The sequence below is a fragment of the Phascolarctos cinereus genome, unplaced genomic scaffold (assembly GCF_003287225.1).
Source record: "Phascolarctos cinereus isolate Bilbo 61053 unplaced genomic scaffold, phaCin_HiC Scaffold_726;HRSCAF=1367, whole genome shotgun sequence".
Lineage (NCBI taxonomy): Eukaryota > Metazoa > Chordata > Mammalia > Diprotodontia > Phascolarctidae > Phascolarctos > Phascolarctos cinereus.
This window is the reverse complement of record NW_027556098.1, coordinates 122,218,192-122,238,008: the sequence shown is the minus strand read 5'-3', so window position 1 is coordinate 122,238,008 and position 19,817 is coordinate 122,218,192. Positions and strand designations below refer to the sequence as shown.

Here is a 19,817-nt window from a genome sequence, read left to right as displayed (position 1 = left end):
TTATCTTATTCATAGTATCACAGAACATTAGAGTTGGAAGAATATTTATCCTAATCCATTCTCACTCTCTCCCTCCTCTCTCTCTCTCTCTCGCTCTCTCTCTCTCTCTCTCACACACACACACACACACACACACACACACACACACAATTTTAAGGTGAGGAAACTGAGGCCCACAGACTTGTCCAGCTAGTAAATGACAGAACCAAGAATAATACTCAAATCTCTTGAGAGAGTCTCTGAGAAGAAGACAGAGAAAAAGCATTTCTATTACGTGAACACTTTTTTGCCTGTAAGGTTAGAACTGTTCCAACTAGTCTGTGCCAAAAGCCCACTTTGGTTATAATTCCCCATATCTCCATTTATCTGGCTTTAGCTCACTAGACATTGCAATTCCTAGAATGAGCAACACTATTAAGAGTTACCTTCATGACTGAGAAAGTTCTCTTGGTGTTTTCCAGCCTACCCTTGGGATCGGTCTAGTCTGAAGTCCATGCCATTAGACCTACGGCAGTTTGAAAAATTGGATGCATATGCCTCCAAGGTAAGATATCCACCATGGTGCTGTGCTTGCCTCTGATTCTCAGAGAGAAAGACCCTCTCAGGGTATGGGTTAGCATACTAACCAAAGTCCAGCTTCTCAGAGCTCCTCTAGAATATTGAAAACTTACCCAAGCTCAAACAAACTCCTCTAAAGGTGGTCTGCATCCACATTGACATACAGACTATGGGAAATGCCTACTGTTGCCAGCTTCCCTGCCCCTCCATTCCTATGTATTTTTTCTGGCTAAAATGAACTCAGAGCAAGGATGAGTTAATTCATCACCTTCACTCTTCTTAGTTCTGTTGCTCTTTTTGACCACCCTCCCCACCTCCAGGTGATGAACCCCACTAACATAGACCTTTCTGCTAAAACCATTCTTAGCTGACCTCCTTGGACCTTCTCCCTTGTCTGCTAAGACCAGTGTTATCCTATTGAGTTGTTCTTCTGGTCCTGGAACCTCTTGGCCATCCCTGATTCATTGCTGCCCCAACCCCGATATTACACATCCCCCCCAATAATAAAACAACTTAGTTTCAATTGCAAAACTGGCAGGAGTTTGGGGGAAGAGGAAGTAAGAGGTGTAGCATTTATATTCTGATCCCTCAAAAACTCTAGTGGCTAGAAGAATGATGAGTAAAAGAAAAGGGAAACCATAAACTAAGGGCAAAAGAAGAGGGGGTTTAAGGTCAGGTCAGTACTGGCCAGATCAGTTCTTGCCATGAGTCACACTTGGCTATTGCATTGGCCCCCTCTATCCTCCACACTTCAGTCAACATCGGATCTTTTATTCCACAGTTGTCCTCTTTCTGACGCATAGTGTTCCTTTCCAAACAGGTGGAGGTCAAATCTGGTTTGGAAGAACTGGTGAAAGACTTGCTCCAGGAAGCTCATACAGACCTGGAGAAAGTCAGAGCCATTTGGGTATGGATATGCCATCACATAGGTAGGTTATACAACATAGACAAACAATCAGCTCTGGGCTAGTGGTAATAGTAATAGCAAATTAATTATAAATAACTAGCGTTATATAGCCCTTTAAGGTTTGCAAAGCTCTCTACTGTCATTTCCCTTGATCCTCATAACCTGGTGAGGGAGGTGATATTATTTTGCCCATTTTGCAGATGAGAAAACTGAAACTGAGGGAGGTCAAGTAACCCGCCCAGAGCCACAGAGCAAATAAGTGTTTGAATAGAGATTTGAATGCTGGTCTTTTTAACTTCAAGTCCGGACCTCTCACGCATTGAGACACCTTGCTGTCTCTAGTCCACTGTAGAATCCATAACTCATTACCTCTCTTCAAAAGAGAGCAGTTTAAATTACAGGAGCTCAGTCTTGAATTGGTCTATTTTATTCCTTGATGGTACCTTTAGTAAAGAGTTTTGTGGAAGGGATTAAAAGTAGACCCTATGTGAGGGATTGAGAAATCATGGAAGATTTGATATGTGATTCTTAGGCTGAAGCTTCAGGTCATGTCATTAACACTCAGATCCTGTATTATATGAACTCTGTTCCATCTCCAGAGCATCACAGGGCCCAACCATGGACCCTACCTAGATACCCAGGGAACACAAGCCCATCACATAAGTCTTTGACTTCCTTTCCTTGAAGTACAGCAGTCAAAACCACAAACACACCACCACCACCGAAGGAGTTGGGAAGGAAAACATAGAAGGCCTCAGCCAAACCGCTATAAACTTCTCAGAGCACTCCCCTGATTCCTCACTACCCTACTATGAATCCCACAAAAGTGAAGCTAGTCTAACATTGGTACAGGGCAGCTGGGTGGCGCAGTGGATAGAGTGCCCAGCCTGAAGTCAAAAAAACTCATCTTTCTGAGTTCAAATCCGGCCTCGGACGCTTAGTAACCATGTGATCCTGGGCAAATCACTTAACCCAGCTTGTCTTAGTTTCTTCTTCTGTAAAACGAGCTAGAAAAAGAAATGGCAAACCAATCCAATATCTTTACCAAGAAAACCCCAAATGGAGTCATGAAGGTTCAAACATGACTGAAAACTACCAGCACACCAGCACTAGATGGAGCTGGTTTAAATCCTCTTTCTCTATGCCCAGTATGAGTAAGCCTACAACTCCTCACTGGGTCCTTCCCCTGGTTGTATTATTCTTCCATGACACCTATTGCTAACAGACATAAAAGCCTATTTTGTAAGCCAGTCATTTGGAATGATTTTCCCATAAAAACAATGGGGTAGCATGCTTTTTGTTAATAGCTACCTCCCATCCTGGTCATGATGTATGTTCTTTCTAACAAGAAGTTTAAATGTCCTTCCAAACCTAGAGTCTCCAGTATAGAAAATGATTGTGGCTTCTAGTAGGTGTTTTATTACTCTAACAAGGGAATTAGGTTCCCAGGCCAGCCTACAAAGGCCTACTTAATCCATGATAGAACTCAGTACTTTCCTCACAACAACCTTTGTTAGGTAGCTGATACATGTATTTTTATCCCCAGAATAGTCATCAGTGGTGTCAGCTTGGAGAAAGGTCTGCAGTAAAATGCATCTGAATCTGTCTTAGGTCTTTGTTTACGTTTTTATCAGTGACTTAGATAAAGGCATTTGAGGCCATGCTTATGAAATTTGTTTCATTTGTAAATGAAGGTAAGGGGGATAGCTATCACAAAATAACAGAGTCAGGCTTCAAAGGATCTCACTCCAGAGCTAACTCTCAGTATGCCCTTTAGCCAAATGTTCAATCAACCTGAGCTGAGCCATCTCCAGTAGTCCTGATCTATATCTGGCCACTGGACCCAGACGGCTCCAGAGGAGAAAGTGAGTGACTTTGCACGGCCCTGCCTCACTTAAATCCAACTCACTTTCACGTCATGGCATCATTCTCCTGATGTCATGGTCCCCTTCGAGAACAAAAGATAAAGAACAACAATAATCAATCTGAGTTGGTTTCTCCATCTGTATCTGCCCTTATATCCTTTGTAAGGACAACAAAATCATAATCATAGCTCATATTTCTGTATCACGATGCTGTTTGCAAAGTGAACTCTCATGCATTATTGGAGGCAGCTAGGTAGCACAGTGGATAGAGTGCTGGGCCTAGAGTAAGACCTGAGTTCAAAATTCTCCATCAGACAGATACAAGCTATGTGACCCTGGGCAAGTCACTTAGTCTCCCCACTGTCTGCCTCAAAGGTAAAATCAAGATAATCATAGCACTTCTTTCCCAAGGTTGTTGTGAGTATCAAATTAAATAGTATTTGCAAAGTGCTCAGCTCAATACCTGGTACATAAATGCTTGTTTCCTTCCTCCTGTTATATCAAATGATCTTCACAATACCCCTGCAAGGTAGTTAGCAGATTCCTTGCTGTCCTCAACTGAACAAACAAAGTAACTCAGGTTCAGAGAAGTGAGGGGATTTGGCCAAGGTGACTGGAAGCCTCCTAACCTAGTGCCCTTACCACTGTGTGTTGCCTCATTCATAGGAATGATTTAAGAGTGTTACAACTAAGTTAATAATAATAGCAAATATTTATATAATGCTTTAAGAGTTGTAATGCACAAAACTCTATATCTATCTATTTATCTGTGTAGATAGACATAGATATACACTCCCCATGAGGAAGATGCTATTATTATGGCCATTTTCTAGATGAGGAAACTGAGGCTTGGAGATTTGCCCACGGTCACTGAGCTAATGAGTTTCCAAAGCAGGATTCAGATTCATTTGCTATGCTGTATCAAGGTCTAGCATTATTTCCCCAACTCCACCTAGCCAACTCCAAGTAGAGTTATTCCTTATACAAAAACATGAACAACATGGAACACCTTAACTGACTTCAATATCACTGGTCTTTTTACTTAAACCAGGCTTTAAGGATTTAAATTATGTCAGATGGCATTATTTGGATTGGTAGGCTAATCCAAATGATGCTAAATAGAAGGGGACTGCTCACCTGGTACAGGTACAAGGTTACACAACCCACAATACCATCTGCTTCCATAGATTCCTCTTATCTTCCCCCATTCCCCTGCTCTGCCAGGCTGTGAGCGCCTCAAGAACAGGGTCTGTTTTGTGCCTTTCTTTGTATCCCCATCACTTAGCACAGTGCCTGGCACATAGTGGGTACTTAATAAATGTTTATTGTCTGACTGCGGTCCAACCCAACAACAGCTAGTTAACACAAAAACATGTATGTGTGTGCTTACTGTTTATACACACATACACACACATATATAATGGACACTAATATATGTATTAACTCATAAATTATAGTAAAATAGCTGTTGTTCACATTGCATTTTGTCATTTGCAAAGTATACTTTACAACCATTATTTCATTTGAGTCTCACAAAACCCCATGAGGGAAGCATTCAGAGTCCTCATTTTACAGATGAGGTTGAGTGTTTTGCTCACAGTCATTCAGTTAATAGATGTCAGAAGTGGGATTTGAACCCAGGTTTTCCTGACTCCAGGCCCAGCCCTCTTTTCCATTCTATTGTGTGACCCTGGGCAAGTCACTTAACCTGTTTGGGTCTATTTTTTTATCCCTAAAATGGAACTAATAGCAGCACCTATCTCTCCGGGTTGTTGTAAGGATTAAATGAGGTAATAATTGTAAGGCATTTAGCACAGTGCCTGGCACATAGTACAGAGTAAGCCCTATGTAAATATTAGCTGCTGCCGCTGCTGTTACCATTCTTCCTCCCATGCAAGTGCACAGATAGACACATATCTTGACTTACACATTTACCAGCCATGTGACCCTGGACAAGTCATTTAACCCTGTGCCTCAGTTTCCTCATCTGTAAAATGAGCCAGAGGAGGAAATGGCAATCCATTCCAGTATAAAGATATCAAAAAGAGGGGCAGCTAGGTGGTGCAGTGGATAGAGCACCGGTCCTGATTTGAACTCTGGCCTCAGACACATAATATTTCCTAGCTGTGTGACTCTGGGCAAGTCATTTAACCCCAATTGCCTCACTAAAAAAAAAGATATTGAAAAGAAAACCCAAATGGGGTCTTGAAAAGTCAGACACAACTGAGAATAACTGAACAACAACAATTGATATACACATACAGAGACAGAGACTGGACCTGAGATTTGTATGGTATAGGAAACTCCCGCATGAGTAAGTGCCCTTTACCAATACATGGCAGCACCTTCTCTGCAATATAGAGTCTTAAAGAGTTGGACCTGTGCAGGGTGACACAGGCTGCTAGATACCTAATGGTTAGAGCACCAGACCTGGAGTTAGAAGACCTGTGTTCAAATTTGGCTTCAGACACTTACTAGCATTGTGTGACTCTGGGGAAGTAAGTCACTTGCCCTTGGTCTGCCTCAGTTATACCAACTGTAAAATGGGGATAATGATAGTACCTACCTCCCTAAGTTATTAAGAGGGTCAAATGAGGTCATACTTGTAAAGAGCTTACACAGTGCCTGACATATAGTAAGTGCCTTTCCCCTCCTTTCCGTTATGTTTCAAAAGCAGGACTTAAACCCCAATCTTTCTCTCTCCAAGACCAGTTCTCTACTATGCCAAGTTGCCCCCATACACACATATATATACACATGCATGTATATGAATAGATGCTCATATACCCAGTGATATATAAGCATACACATTCAAAAACACAGACACAATATGCTGTCATATATATATATATATATATGTATACTTGTGTATACACACACATTAATACACATGCATTTACACTCATACATATGCCTGCCTTCACAGCCAGATCTCTTCTTACACATTCACACATACACTTTTACATATACTTACATGCACACAAATATGCACCCTCACTTACACATAGACCCTTATCTATAGGTACATTCATATATATGTGTATGTGTGTGTATGTATAATGTAACTGTATACATATACATATGCATATGCATATACACATATAGATGCACATATGTGTATTCATTCAAATATGCCTGCATATAAAGTCACACTCATGCATGTTCTTATAGACATTTATATATAATACACATGTATATGTATATATGTGTATATGTATATATGCATATATACATATACATATATGTGTGTATGTGAATATATATATCACACACCTGTCCTTCCCAGTGATTCCTTCTACACATCAGTTAATTGTAGTGTCTCCTGGAGGATAGACTTTGCCCTTATGACGAGAGTGTCACTTTTAAAAACAGATCACCAGGACCTCTGATCTTGGCACAGGACCAGTGCTATAAGCCATTCATCCAATAAAAGCATTTCCTGGCACACTGAACTATGTTCCAACGAACCCCTGATCACTTAGATATTCCATTCAGGGGCAGATTTCTCCCTCTGTTTGGAAATTATGAGGATTCTACTATTCAACTGCCCTCATGACAGCGAGCATAAAATGGTAGGAATCAATCTCTTGGTGTGGCGGCTAATAACAGAGCAGCAGCACTTTGGTCCCCAGGCTTCAACTTTCATAGCTTGATTGGCATTCCTTGTGAGTCTATTTTTCCTTCCTCTGACATCCATTCAGAAACCCTCAGCTGAAGACAGTGGGTACAGGCCCCAGGAGCTAATGCAATGCTACCCATCCAGCCCAGAGATCCCTCCCTCCCCTTTGTTTCAGTCTAATAGGACGTGAGTCTCTTTATAGACTTTACCACCCCCAGTAGGCCTGGCTTCTTGAAAAGTGTGCATAGGAATTGATTTTCTGGATTATTGTCGTTGTTCAGCCATTTCAGTCATGTCCGGCTCTCTGTGACCCCATTTGGGATTCTTGGCAAAGATACTGGAGTGGTTTGCCATTTCCTTCTCTAGCTCATTTCACAGATAAGGGAATTGATGCAAACAGGGTTAAGTGACTTGCCCAGGGTCACACAGCTAGTAAGTGTCTGAAGTCCAATTTGAACTCAGGTCTTCCTGACCCCAGGCCTGGCGCTCTATCAGCAGTGCCACCTAGCTGCCAGCTTCAGATTTTACATGCTTGGGAGGTTTGGGAGAGCAAGCAGGTGTAACTGAAATCTACAGTCTCTAAATTCTATTTTAACCTTCTTCCCCCTCCAAACTTTACTGAAAGTACTCATAAAAAGACTGTCCCAAATTGCCTTTACCTCTTTTACATCTGCCTCCACTCTGGTGAATGTGCTAATCACAGCATAGTGGCCTCCCAGATCCAGGTTCCCCTGGAAACCAATCCAAATGGAAACAGAAAGAAGAGGAGTTTATGAAATATGTTTCAGGTCCAGTGCCTCATTTTCATAGGGCCTACTTTCAATTTTTTTTAAATACAAAGCTATTTATGAGCCAGTGTTATACATGGTAATGATGATCAGGAGAGATGTTATGGATCCAGAGAGTCAGCATGACCTACATTCAAGACCCCCTACTGACACAAATTGGTTGTGTGACCCCGGGCATGTCACTCACAGTTCTCAATGCCCCAGCTATCCCTCTAAGTTTATAAATTGCATAGCTGAGGACTACCTACATTGGGTGAGGGAGCCTCCACACCAGCAGTTCCTTATGCCCATGAAATCACAAGTTCAAGACCCAGCGATTATCAGATAATTGGAGCTGTCCTAATGGAAACAGTTTCCTTCTGTTCTGCCATTTTCCTCTTTGGGGAGGAGCATGCCCTCCATCCTCTTATGTTTTCTTCTCCACCTTTGTCCCTCCAGAGTATGATATCGTGGCTGCCCAGGAGAAGGACCGCCGGTCCTACAAGCCCACTGACATTCTGCAGAGCCAGAAGAGTAACTGTGATGGGTATGCCGAGCTCTTTGAGAAAATGTGCAGGTAAGTGAAAAGCCAAGCAAAATCCAGGGCCCAAGAGAGGACTCTGAGAGCTACTAACCCTATCCTCAGCTGCCTCTTGTAAATCACTGTGTGCCTTGGTGCCAAGCTTGAAACTTTAGTTTGCAAACTCGGCTTTGGAATCTGAACGAGTCCTGAAAAGGTCAATTTCTCTCTCTTTCTCTCTCTCCCTCTCTTTTTTTTTTCCAGCAGCATAATTTACTTTGTGCCATCTGCTGAGCTTCACATTGCATTAACATAATGGCAGATGAATACACAGAGATAATTTGGTTATAAAAGGCTTTTTTTCCCCCTCCTTCTCTGGGCCTCTATGGAGCTGAAGGTTAAAAGAATGGCAGGTCTGGGAATGAGAGAGCCGGTATCTGCAGACAGCCAAAGCCTAGTGTGAAAAGCTGTCCTCTGTTCTGGCCCAGTGGCCCTGGGGAAACAAAAGGTCCCCTACCTGGAAAGCTTTGGCAGTGGGGAAAGGTGAATAATGAGAAATGGGGCTCTCTTTCAAAGCCTCTTTGGTTGCATTTTAAAAGGCCCGGGAAAGAGCTCTCTGCGTCTTAGTCTGGGGTACAAACAAGGAGCACTGAATGGATGGAAAGCCTATCTCATATACCTAACCCCCCCCCATGAGGTTGATTTGGGCTGGTTAAAGTGAGCAAGAACCCATGCTTAGGATGGTAAATCTTGGTACTGTGTTTATAAGATTGATTCGTAAAAAAAAAAAAACATTTCTAGCCAATGCGATCTAAATAATTTTCCATCTATCCAGTGATTTCTTATTAAGTAAAACTGTGGGCCCTGACTGTTGCCACTATTATTATTGCTGCAACGTTCAATGGGTCATTACCCCTCACTAGACCTCGTTTGTCTCATCTGTAAAATTTGAAGGTTGAATTCTAATTCCCTCCCTCCCACCCCAAAGCCTTTCTATATCATTTTGTTGTTGTTGTTGTTGAATCATTTCAGTTGTTTCTGACTCTCTGTGATGCCATTTTAGATTTTTTTTTGTGAGGCAATTGAGGCTAAATGATTTGCCCAGGGTCACACACATAGTGAATGTTATGTGTCTGAGGTCAGATTTGAACTCAGGTCCTTCTGACTCCGATGCTCTATCCACTGCACCATATTAGATTTTCTTAGCAAAGATAGTAGAGTGGTTTGCCATTTCCTTCTCCAGATCATTTTACAGATGAGGAAACTGAGGCAAACAGGGTCAAGTCACTTGTCCAGGGTCACACAGCTAGTTAAGTGTTTGAGGCCAGATTTTAATAGGAAGAGGAGTCTTCCTGACTCTAGGCCCAGAACTGTCCACTGCACCACCTAGCCGCCCTTTCTATATCAACCTACCTTTAAAATTTCATTATGAAACACTATCCTGGATCTACTTAATGACTCCCCAACATACCCAGCACATTCCTGACTCCTCACCGTTATTTACATTCGTCTCCCCCTTCCCTCCTTTACTGCCTATCCAATTCCTACCCACAATTCAATGTTCCACTCTAGTCCCATATCCTCCGTGAAGCCTTCTGTACAGAAGCTCTGCACACCACATTGATCTCTCTTGCCTGTGAAATTACATGGAATTTAAATTCCTTTTCCACTTATTTGTCACTTGTTGCTGCCTTGGGGCAGCTAAGTAGTACAATGGTTACCGCACCAGGCCTGAAGTCAGGAAGACTCAGCTTCCTGAGTTAAAAATCCAGCCTCAGACGCTTACTAGCCAGTTACTTAACTCTGTTTGCCTCAGTTTCCTTATCTAGAACAGGGCTTCTTAAACTTTTTCCACTCTTGACCCCTTTTCCCATCATTGGCATTGCATGGCCTGAGGGCATGCACAGTGCAAAGTAGACATGTTTTGTGTTCAGAACCAAGGCTACAGTGAAGTCTTTGGATGCAACTTGGGCATGAGCAGTGACAGAAACACCTCGGATTCATTGTGTGTTTGATATTTAATTAATTTTTGGTCATCGCATGTTCAGAAACCTTTTACTATTGCTGAATTTTATGGGGTCGTGGTACACATTTTAAGAAGTGTTGATCTATAATATGACCTGAAGAAGGAAATGGCAAACCACTCCAGTATCTCTGCCCCTAAAAAAACCCAAATGGGGTCATGGAGAGTCAGAAACAACTCAATAACAGCAACCGCAATAACCACAACAACAACTCACTGTCTTGTGTTATTATTTGACTAGGTGCGTTAACCTTAGCTCCCCACCTGGACTAGAGGCTCCAGGGCAGCATCTTGTACTCGCCTTGTATCTCCCACAGCGCGTAGAAGTGCCTAACACGGAGTAACCACTTATTAGATGAGTGATTATTGAATATCACAATGTATTGCTGCTCATCCTCTCTGCAGCCACACCAGCTTGTTAGATCAAATAGTGTGTGCCCATGTGTACTGAGGACTCCCAGCCTGTGTTACATGCCTTGTGCCTGTAGTGCACTGTGACTTTTGTGACTTTTCATTGGAGCTTGCTTATTTGAAAACATTGAGTTTTAATAAACAGTCTTAGAAGATAACCTTCCGTATCTAATATTGACTTTCTACCTTCCTATCCTAGATAGTATATGTTCTATATTTAGTTGCTATTGGCCTTTTCTGTAAGATTGCATAAAAACCGGTGGAGATTAAATGCTTCTCTGCCTCCTACTTTCATCTGCTGTTGATTACCCCTCGCCAGCTAATACAAGGGGGAATTTTTGTCTTGGCCCTTTTGCCCTATGTATTGAAAGAATGCTTCTGGGTGTCATTTAGGATTCTAGAATGAATCTTTGTGGGAGGACTTTGGAATTCCAGATGTATATGTATGTATACATGCATGTATATAAACATACATACATACATGTGTGTATAGATATGTATGTATGTGTGTGTATAAAATCTTAAATGATTTCTTAAAATTCATGAATGGAAACCTCTACGTAGAATCTTTGGAAGGGACCTCAGAGATCTTGAGACTTAGTGTCCACCTACCTTAGCAATGATCCCAAGAGTGATTTATTCAGCCTCGATTTGAATACTCCACCTCCCACCCCAAAGATGTGGTACTTGCTACTTTCCAAGACAGAGCATTCCATTCTTTAACAGTTTTAATGACTCAAAAGTTCCTCCCTATGTCCAGCCAAAATCCTCGTCTCCACAACAGGCATTTTTCTCCTCGTTCTGTTTTGCAGACCCACACAGAACACGTCTGATCCGATACCCATGTGACAGCCCCTCACATAGACTATAGATGGCTATGTTCCAACCCACCCTCAAATTTTCTCTTCTTCAAGCTAATTTTCTCATTGTAGAAGATTCCGATTTGAGCCTTAAACATTCTTTATGTGACTTTCTTAGCCAATCTGGCTCCAAATTACCTTGCATATTCTTATTGGGCATTTGGCTACATTTTGCTCAATAATTCTTTTGTGCTCAAAAAATAGTTAACGATCCAAAAGGAATGGAAATTTACTTTCTTGCCTCTATTTGGCCAACTACAGTAGCTCCCTATTGGCTCTAGGATCAAATATAAACTCCTCTGTTTAGCTTTTAAAGCCCCACTTGACCAGCCCTGACTCATCTTTCTAACCTCACTGTATTACTCTGCCTCCTGCACTCTGTGATCCAGCCAAACTGACCTTCACCCTGCCCCTTGTCCAGGGAACTCCATCTCCTGAACCATGGCTTTGTTGTAGCCACCCTCCACACCATGCCTGGAACACCGCCCATCTTAGCTTCTTCCTCACAGAGCTTCTCTTTTTCTTTAAGATGCAGCATAGGCACCATTTTCTGCTTGAAACCTATTCTAATTCCAGCAGTTGCTGGTGTCTTCCCCTTTCATTTAATCACTTTGTACATATTTGTATTTATTAACTTTGTATTTATGTGGTATTTGTTTTATATGCACTTCTCGTCTCACTCATTAAAGTGTAAGACTCTAGGGGTGGTTTTGAAGAGGTCTAGGACTTTTGGGGTCCCTGCTGAATGAATTCAACTCAAATCTTCTTCAGCCAGAGGAAAAGTTTATTAGTGATAAATCACAGAGGCCAGGTGACACCCCTGTAGGGACAGGAGGGATGAGAAAGGCTCAGCCTTTGGGGCACAAGAGATTCTCAGCTGGGTCGCCAGTAAAGATTAGTGGGCATGAGAGGTTCTTAGCCTTCTGGGCCTGAGATTCTCAGCATCTGAATGAGGGCCAAGGTGGATCTTAAATACTAAAGTAACTTTGGGTGGTCAGAGAAGGGGGTTGGGAAAAGGGTCTAGGTAAGAATTCTAATTGATGAGGTCAGAGAGATTGAATAGACAATGGGAATAGATAATGGAGGGAACAGGAAGGCAGAAGTTTGAAAGGCATCTGCACAAAATCAAGGTGGGGCTAGGACTTTCAAAAGGAGACAAAGGAAGGCCTTTCTGGGGCCTATAGACAAAAGGGAGCCAGATTCTTTTAGGGCGTACATCTGAATAAGATTAAAAGGTAAGGCTAAGGTTTTCAAAGGGAGATGAGGGTCTGGGGCTTGTGAGTCAGATTCCCTTTGGGGCAAAGGGTGAAGATCTTGGCTTGGGCCCCGCCCCCATCAGTTTTATTCTTTGTGCCTGTATCCAGCACCTAGCACACAGTGCCTGACAGAGAGTAAGTGCTTAATAAATACTTGTTGATTGATTCATTGATTGATTCCCTGGACCAAAAGCTTGACAATGGAGCCATTTTTATCTAGAGGATTTCTTTTTTTATTTTTTTTTAAGCTAGGCAATGGAGTTAAGTGACTTGCCCAAGGTCACATAGCTAGTAAGTGTTATGTGTCTGAGGTCAGATTTGAACTCAGGTCCTCCTGACTCCAGGGCCGGTGTGCTATCCACCACTCCACTTAGCTGCCCCTGGAGCCATTTTTGTCAATAAATTACCATCAAATGAAGGGAAAGGGAAAGAGGAAGAAATGTTTTATACAGCACTTACTATGTGCCAGGCACTGTGCTAGGTACTTTTTACAAATATCGTATTTGATGATAAACTATTTTATTATTTTTCATCCTTTAAAATTAAGTTTTCTGCTTATAGTTACCATAGGGATGATAGATTTAGGGCTAAAAGAGACAGATCTCAAGATCTTCAAATCCAAACCTTTGTTTGACAGATGAGAAAACTGAGGTCTAGATAGACACGTGTCAAAGTCACATAGGTGAGGGACAGCGAGGTGGCACAGTGGATAGAGCACCAGCCCCCAAGTCAGGAGGACCTGAGTTCAAATCTGACCTCAGACCAAATACTTGACACTCACTAGCTGTTTGACCCTGGGCAAGTCACTTAACCCCAATTGCCAAAAAATAAAATAAAAATAACAAAGTCCCACAGGTGGTAAGGATCAGAGATGGAATTTGAATGCAGGTCCATCAGACTCCAGGAAATCTAGCACTCTTTCCACCACCCCACCCATGGAGGATTATAAACATTTTGCTTGTCTTAAGGTCAGCACATTGTTACTAGGCTCCCTCCTTTGTTTCATAGCTCAATACCACCTGTCGTTTTCTCCCCCTATTTATGCATCACCTCCTTCCTTCTTTTTTCCTTTAAAACAACTGCCAGAGGTTTGGCAAATTCGTCAGCTGATCCTTTAATAAACCTGAGATACATACATAATCCTGATCAGCTGATTTGTCTCAGCTCCACGGCCAAAGTAGCCTTTCAGCAGAAGTTGTATTTACAAGGCCATCATTACTTCTTAATGGTCCTACCTGCATTTTCTCATTAAAGCCTGACTTCATGAAGCACTTCGGTGGAGAATTCAGATATTCCAGCAACATCATTCATTTTGTCATCTTCCTTTTCAAATAATAAATGTGCTTTCTGTTACTTCTTTTGTCTTCAACTGCCGGGCCACATTTGTTCATATTCTCAGCTGTCAAGTTTTAATTCCTTCCATTTTGCCTCTGTTGCCCACAGTCGTAATTGATTCTGTCTAGTTCCCCGTCCAGAGCCTCACTTAATTCCCTTCGGCCTCCTGTCATTTTGATTCAGTTTTCACAGCATTCTCTTCACCTCTTAATGTTTCTCTAGCCCCATGAGCTACTGAGATTTTCCAACATAACTTTCCATAAATCCATGATGTTTACTACTAATAGGCCAAGTTCTATGTGCTTCCTGGGAGTTCGTGTTACCACAGTCAGATTCTGCTCCCATTATTCCATGAGCCTAAAGCTGTTTACATGGCTAATAGTATAAACAGCCACAGTACCAAGGCTCTAGGATTTCATCATTGTGGTTCTTCCTGCCACTTGTACCAAGCACACCTCTTGCAGACCTTTAGGAGACAATCAACATAAGCTGCCAATGGGGAAAAAAGTTGCCCCCTTGGCCAGTCCTGTAGGGATAAGCTTCTCCAGACTGAGCTAGACCAGTATCAAGTCCGTTGCCAGTGGGCAATATACAGGTCTCAAACCTTTCCCGCTTGCTATAACCCCACAGAGTTTGTGCAGGAACACCTCCATCCCAAGTATGATTTTTGTGGAGAACTGTTTTCTTCTGTGGGGCAATTAGGTGGCACAGCGGATAGAGCACTGGATCTGGAGTCAGGAAGATCTGAGTTCAAATCCGGCCTTGGATACTTACCAGCTATTTGCCTAGGCAAGTAACTTCATCCTGTTTGCCTCAGTTTCCTCATCTATAAAATGAGCTGTAGAAGGAAATGGCAAACCACTCCAGTATCTTTGCCAAGAAAACTCCAAATAGGGTCACAAAGAGTCAGACATAACTAACAACAACGAAATTTTCTTCTGGGTGGGGAGAAATAGGAGAGATCCTCAGATACCTTGGTATGGAGAGCTGCTAGAAAGAAAATCCTCTTTACCACTGTAGGTAAACATGTTCTCTATAACTTATAGTCTTAGAACTGTGGCTCTTCACCTGGGATCCACACACCCCCTAAAAGAGGGCTATGCCTAGATTTCAGGAAGGTACATGGACTTAAATGGGAAAAAAAACAAAACTACATCTTTATCTTCACAAACCTCTAACTGAAATTTAGCATTTCCTTCAACTGTTTAAAAACATTATTCTGAGAAAGGTCCAAAGGCCCCACCAGATTCTTAGAGGGGTCTGTGACTCAAAAAAGGTTAACAACTCGTATCTTTGAGAGGTGCCCAGGGTTACACATCCAGTATGTGTCAGAGGTGGGACTTGATTCTAGATGTTCCTAACACCGAAGCCAGATCCCTGTCCACTATGTGGTAGTGGTGCTGCTGCTGCTGTCATCATCATCATTGTCATTTAAATTCAATAAGCATTTATTAAGCATCTACTCAGTAACCAGGCACTACCCAACAGCCCGAGGTGTTGAGAGAGTCAAAGACAAAAATGAAACCACTTCTACACTCAAGGAGTTTATACTGTGGTAGAAGATAACATATACATAGATAAGTAAATAAATGGCTAACACATTCAGGCTAAATAAGGGAACACAGAGAAGCATTAACCATAGGAGGATTAGGAAAGTCCTCATCTCAGGATGGGGCACTAGAGTTCTGCTCTGAAGGGAGGGAGGGATTTGAAAAAGTAGAAGTGAGAAAGGAGGACATTCCAGGAATGGGAGACAATCTGTTCAAAGACACAAAATGGGAATGACGTATACAGGAAGGAGCAGGTAGGGCAGTTTGACTGAAATATAGAAGCAAAAAGAGAGAATAATGTGAAACAAATCTAAAAAGACAAGTTGGGGCCAAATTATGAAATGTCAAATAAAGGAGTTTGTAAGGTCATCAGCATGGTATAGGGAAAGAGTGACTGATTTGGAGTCAGAAAACCTGGGCTTCATCCCCACTTAGTCCCCGTGTATCCTTAGACCAGTTACAAAACCTCTCTGGACCTCAGTTTCCTCATCTGTAGAATATGGGTTTGGATTAAATGGACTCCAAGCTTTCTTCTACCTCTATGGTTAGGATTTTTAAAATCTTCTTTGTCTTACAATTAATTTGTAGCCACTTCATCTTCATGAGTGGGAGAGTAACATAGTCATACCTCGCTTTAATACTAATGGCCACTAACCTCAGCAGACAGCTTGGTTTTAAAGACACTGAAGTTGGATTTCAATTCTCTTCTCTTCTGAGATGGTTCAGAATTCATGGCAATATTTCAATTCTAAAATCTTATTGTCAACCAACATAACTATAAAAGGGGTCTCCAATTGTCACTCTCCATTCCCGGCATGGTGATTAAAACACAAAACTAAACAATCAAGATGGCAATCAGTCCTATTTAGCTCTTTCTTTATCAGAACCACTAATCTGTTTGATGCTTTGACCCGCCTAGCAATGATTTGAACTTCTTAACATCACAGTGGCAATGACTACAACATTATTAAGGCAAAAGCTCCATAAGAGCAGGGACTGTCTGTGGGCTTTATTGCCTCACTCAGGTGCTTGGTCATTACTCAGCGCAGTAAATACTTGATGACAAGCAGTACAAAATTATAGTTGCACTCATAAACAGATCTTTTCTAAGACCAACATACATATAATATCTTCATCTGAAAAATGGAGATTCAATTCAAGTCAACAATCATTAAATTCCTGCTAAGTACAAGGCACTGGGGATACAAAGATGGTATAAGACATGGTTCTTGCCCTCAGGAAGCTTATAATCTTAAGAAGATGGAGTTAATACCTGTTCACAAATAACTATAATACAGGAAGAATGCAAGAGAGGGTTTGAAGAGGGAGAAGTCATTTTCAGCTGGGAGGGGGGAAAGAGATTAAAGAAGGCTTCATAGATAAAGAGGGGTTTAAAGAGGGCTTCATAGATAGGTCAGACCAGAGTTGGTCCTTCAAAAGAGGGTTTGCAATGTGCATATAGGGAGAGAAGTCCATGAGACAAAGGATGGGGACTTGAAGAGGGTGAAAGACAAAAAGTCAGGGAAAGAGGAAAGGGCAGGATAAGAATCCAGGTAACGAGTAATCCAGTTTGGCTGCAATACAGGCCATACAAAGGGGAAGAGATTGAAGTAAGGTAGAATGGAAATATTGGTAGGCTTTCAATGACAGATTAAGAAATCCACACTTGATTTATCTGGCAAGAAGGAGCTGCTGATGTTTTTTGAGTCAAAGAGTAACACAATCAGAACATTGCTTTAAGATTACTCAGCGGAGATACAAAGATAAATATGAAGTGATTCCTTGCCCTCGGCACGCTTGCGTTCTGCTAGAGGCATATGTCACATACACAAAGAAGGAAATATAAGATAATTTGGGGAACAAGAGAACTCCTCCCTTCCTTCATATCCCTCTTGCTGAAATAAGTGTGAAATAGGCCATTTAATGGCCTTCTTCCCAATAAGGTGGGAAGATGAGAGAAAAATTTACAGAGGAAGCAACACTTGGTTTGAGGCTTGAAAGAAAATAAAGGATGAGTAAACTCAAGACCTGGCAGGGAGAGGGGCATGGAGAAATTGTAAAGATGCCCTGAGGCAAGGATGGAGTGTTAAGTTTGGTGAATTAGTATTAATCTAGTTCTGCTGGAATGTAGAGTGTATAAAAGGTAGTAATCTGAACTATAACTTAGTTCCAATTAATGTGAATAATGAATCTTGTGAAGCGGTTGCATTATTAATATTTTCATTGCGTATTTTCATTGGGCTGGGACCAGTTACGATATTTTTAGGTAATTATATTTCACATAACACGATTGCAAATAGTACTATTCTCACTAATTGGAACCTAATTGGCTACAAAAGTTGGCTACAGCCAGATCTTGGAGGGCCTTAAATGCCAGGCCTCAGACGTTTCCTAGATGTGTGACTCTGGGCAAGTCACTTAACCCTGTTTGCCTCAGTTTGCTCATCTGTAAAATGAGCTGGAGAAGGATATGGCAAACCACTCCACTATCTTTACCAAGAGAACCCCACACAGAGTCATGAAGAGTCCACTGTGACTGAAAAATGAAACAACAAAAATGCCAGGCTGAGGAATTTGTATTTTATCCTAGAAATAATAGGGAATCACGAGATAGAATGTCACAGTGGACAGTAATGCCACCGAATCAAAAAGACCTGAGTTCAAGTCTTGCCTCTGAAATATACTGGATGTGTGACCTTGGGTAGGTCACTAAACTTCTTGCTCCAACGCAGCTCTTGGGGACTGTTAGTTCCAAGGTAGTCACTGATGTTTCTTGATAGAGGAAGTTACCTCACTGAAAGTTCCCTACACCTAAGAAATTAGAGCTCTTGGTACAAATGCATACATTCACACACACACACATACATACACATACATATCCAGTATTTTTGCCAAGAAAACCCCAAATGGGGTCATTAAGAGCTGGCCATGACTGAAACAACTACAACTGAACAACAGCAACAGCAACATGTTGTGTGTGCGTGTATTTGGCAATGAAGTAAATATAAATGTGTGTGCATGTGTGTGTATCAGAACTCTGATTTATTTGGTATAGGGACACACATACACATATACATATATGCAGCTAGGTGGTACAGAGGATAGAGCACTAGGCCTGGAGCAGGGGACTTGAGTTCAAATCCTGCCTAAGACACTTATTAACTGTGTGGTGCTGGGCAATTTATTTAACTTCTGTTGGCCTCAGTTTCCTCATCTGTAAAACACAGATAATAATAGCACCTACCTGTCAGCACAGGCACATGGCAAGTGCTATGTAAATAGTGCTAAATAAAGGTTAGCTAATATATTTATATATAAAAGACATATTTCTATAATATATAAATATGTAACAAAATATAAAATATATTTAAAATTATATCTCATATTTATCATATATATCAACATACACATGTGTATATATGTATACCTACACATATATATCATGTACATGTATATTTTTGTTCTTGTTAGGTAGTTGTTCAATCTTGTCCTACTCTTCATAACCCTGTTTTGGGGTTTTCTTGGCAGAGATACTAGAGTGGTTTGCTATTTCCTTCTCAGCTCATGTTATAGATGAGGAAACTGAGGCAAACAGGGTTAAATGACTTGCCCAGGGTCATATAACTAGTAAGTGTCGGAGGCCAGATTTAAACGCAGGCCCTCCTGACTCCAGGCCCAGTGTTCTATCCCCTGTGCCACACACTTGTATGCGTACACATAGCAAGCCACTGAAAGTTTCTGAGCAAAAGTTTACTTTGGCAGCTCTTCAGACAGTGGGTTGGAAAGGAGAGAGGTTATAAGGAGGGGTACCAAGTAGAAGTCTACTGCTGTAGCCCAGATGAGAGGTGATGTGGGAGCTATGTAAGTCAAAAGGCAGAAACAGATATTAGATGTTTTGAAAGTTAAACAGACAAGATTTGGCAACTGATCAAATATGGGGACTAAAGGGGAGGGATGATTCTGCTGTACCAAGCTGGGTGACTAGGAGCATGGTATAGTGGGTAGAGTGTGGGCATAGAGTCCAAAAGACCAAATTACCGAATGTATCTAAAGTGCTTTGCAAGCATTAACCCAATAGCACCACAAAGAGGAATAGAAAAGTTAATGGCAGGGGAAAGCTTCTGAGGCACAGGCAGGGAGATTATG

General features: G+C 41.7%; 1 protein-coding gene across 1 annotated transcript in view; it reads left to right on the top strand.

Moving 5' to 3' along the window:
- The window catches only part of KY (kyphoscoliosis peptidase), a 106,707-nt gene that overhangs the window by 47,548 nt on the left and 39,342 nt on the right, over nt 1-19,817 (top strand). The window contains exons 6-8 of the mRNA XM_020986092.2: nt 462-544; nt 1,379-1,487; nt 8,176-8,293. Coding sequence (XP_020841751.1) covers nt 462-544; nt 1,379-1,487; nt 8,176-8,293 — 310 coding nt within the window. The remainder of the gene's footprint in view (nt 1-461; nt 545-1,378; nt 1,488-8,175; nt 8,294-19,817) is intronic.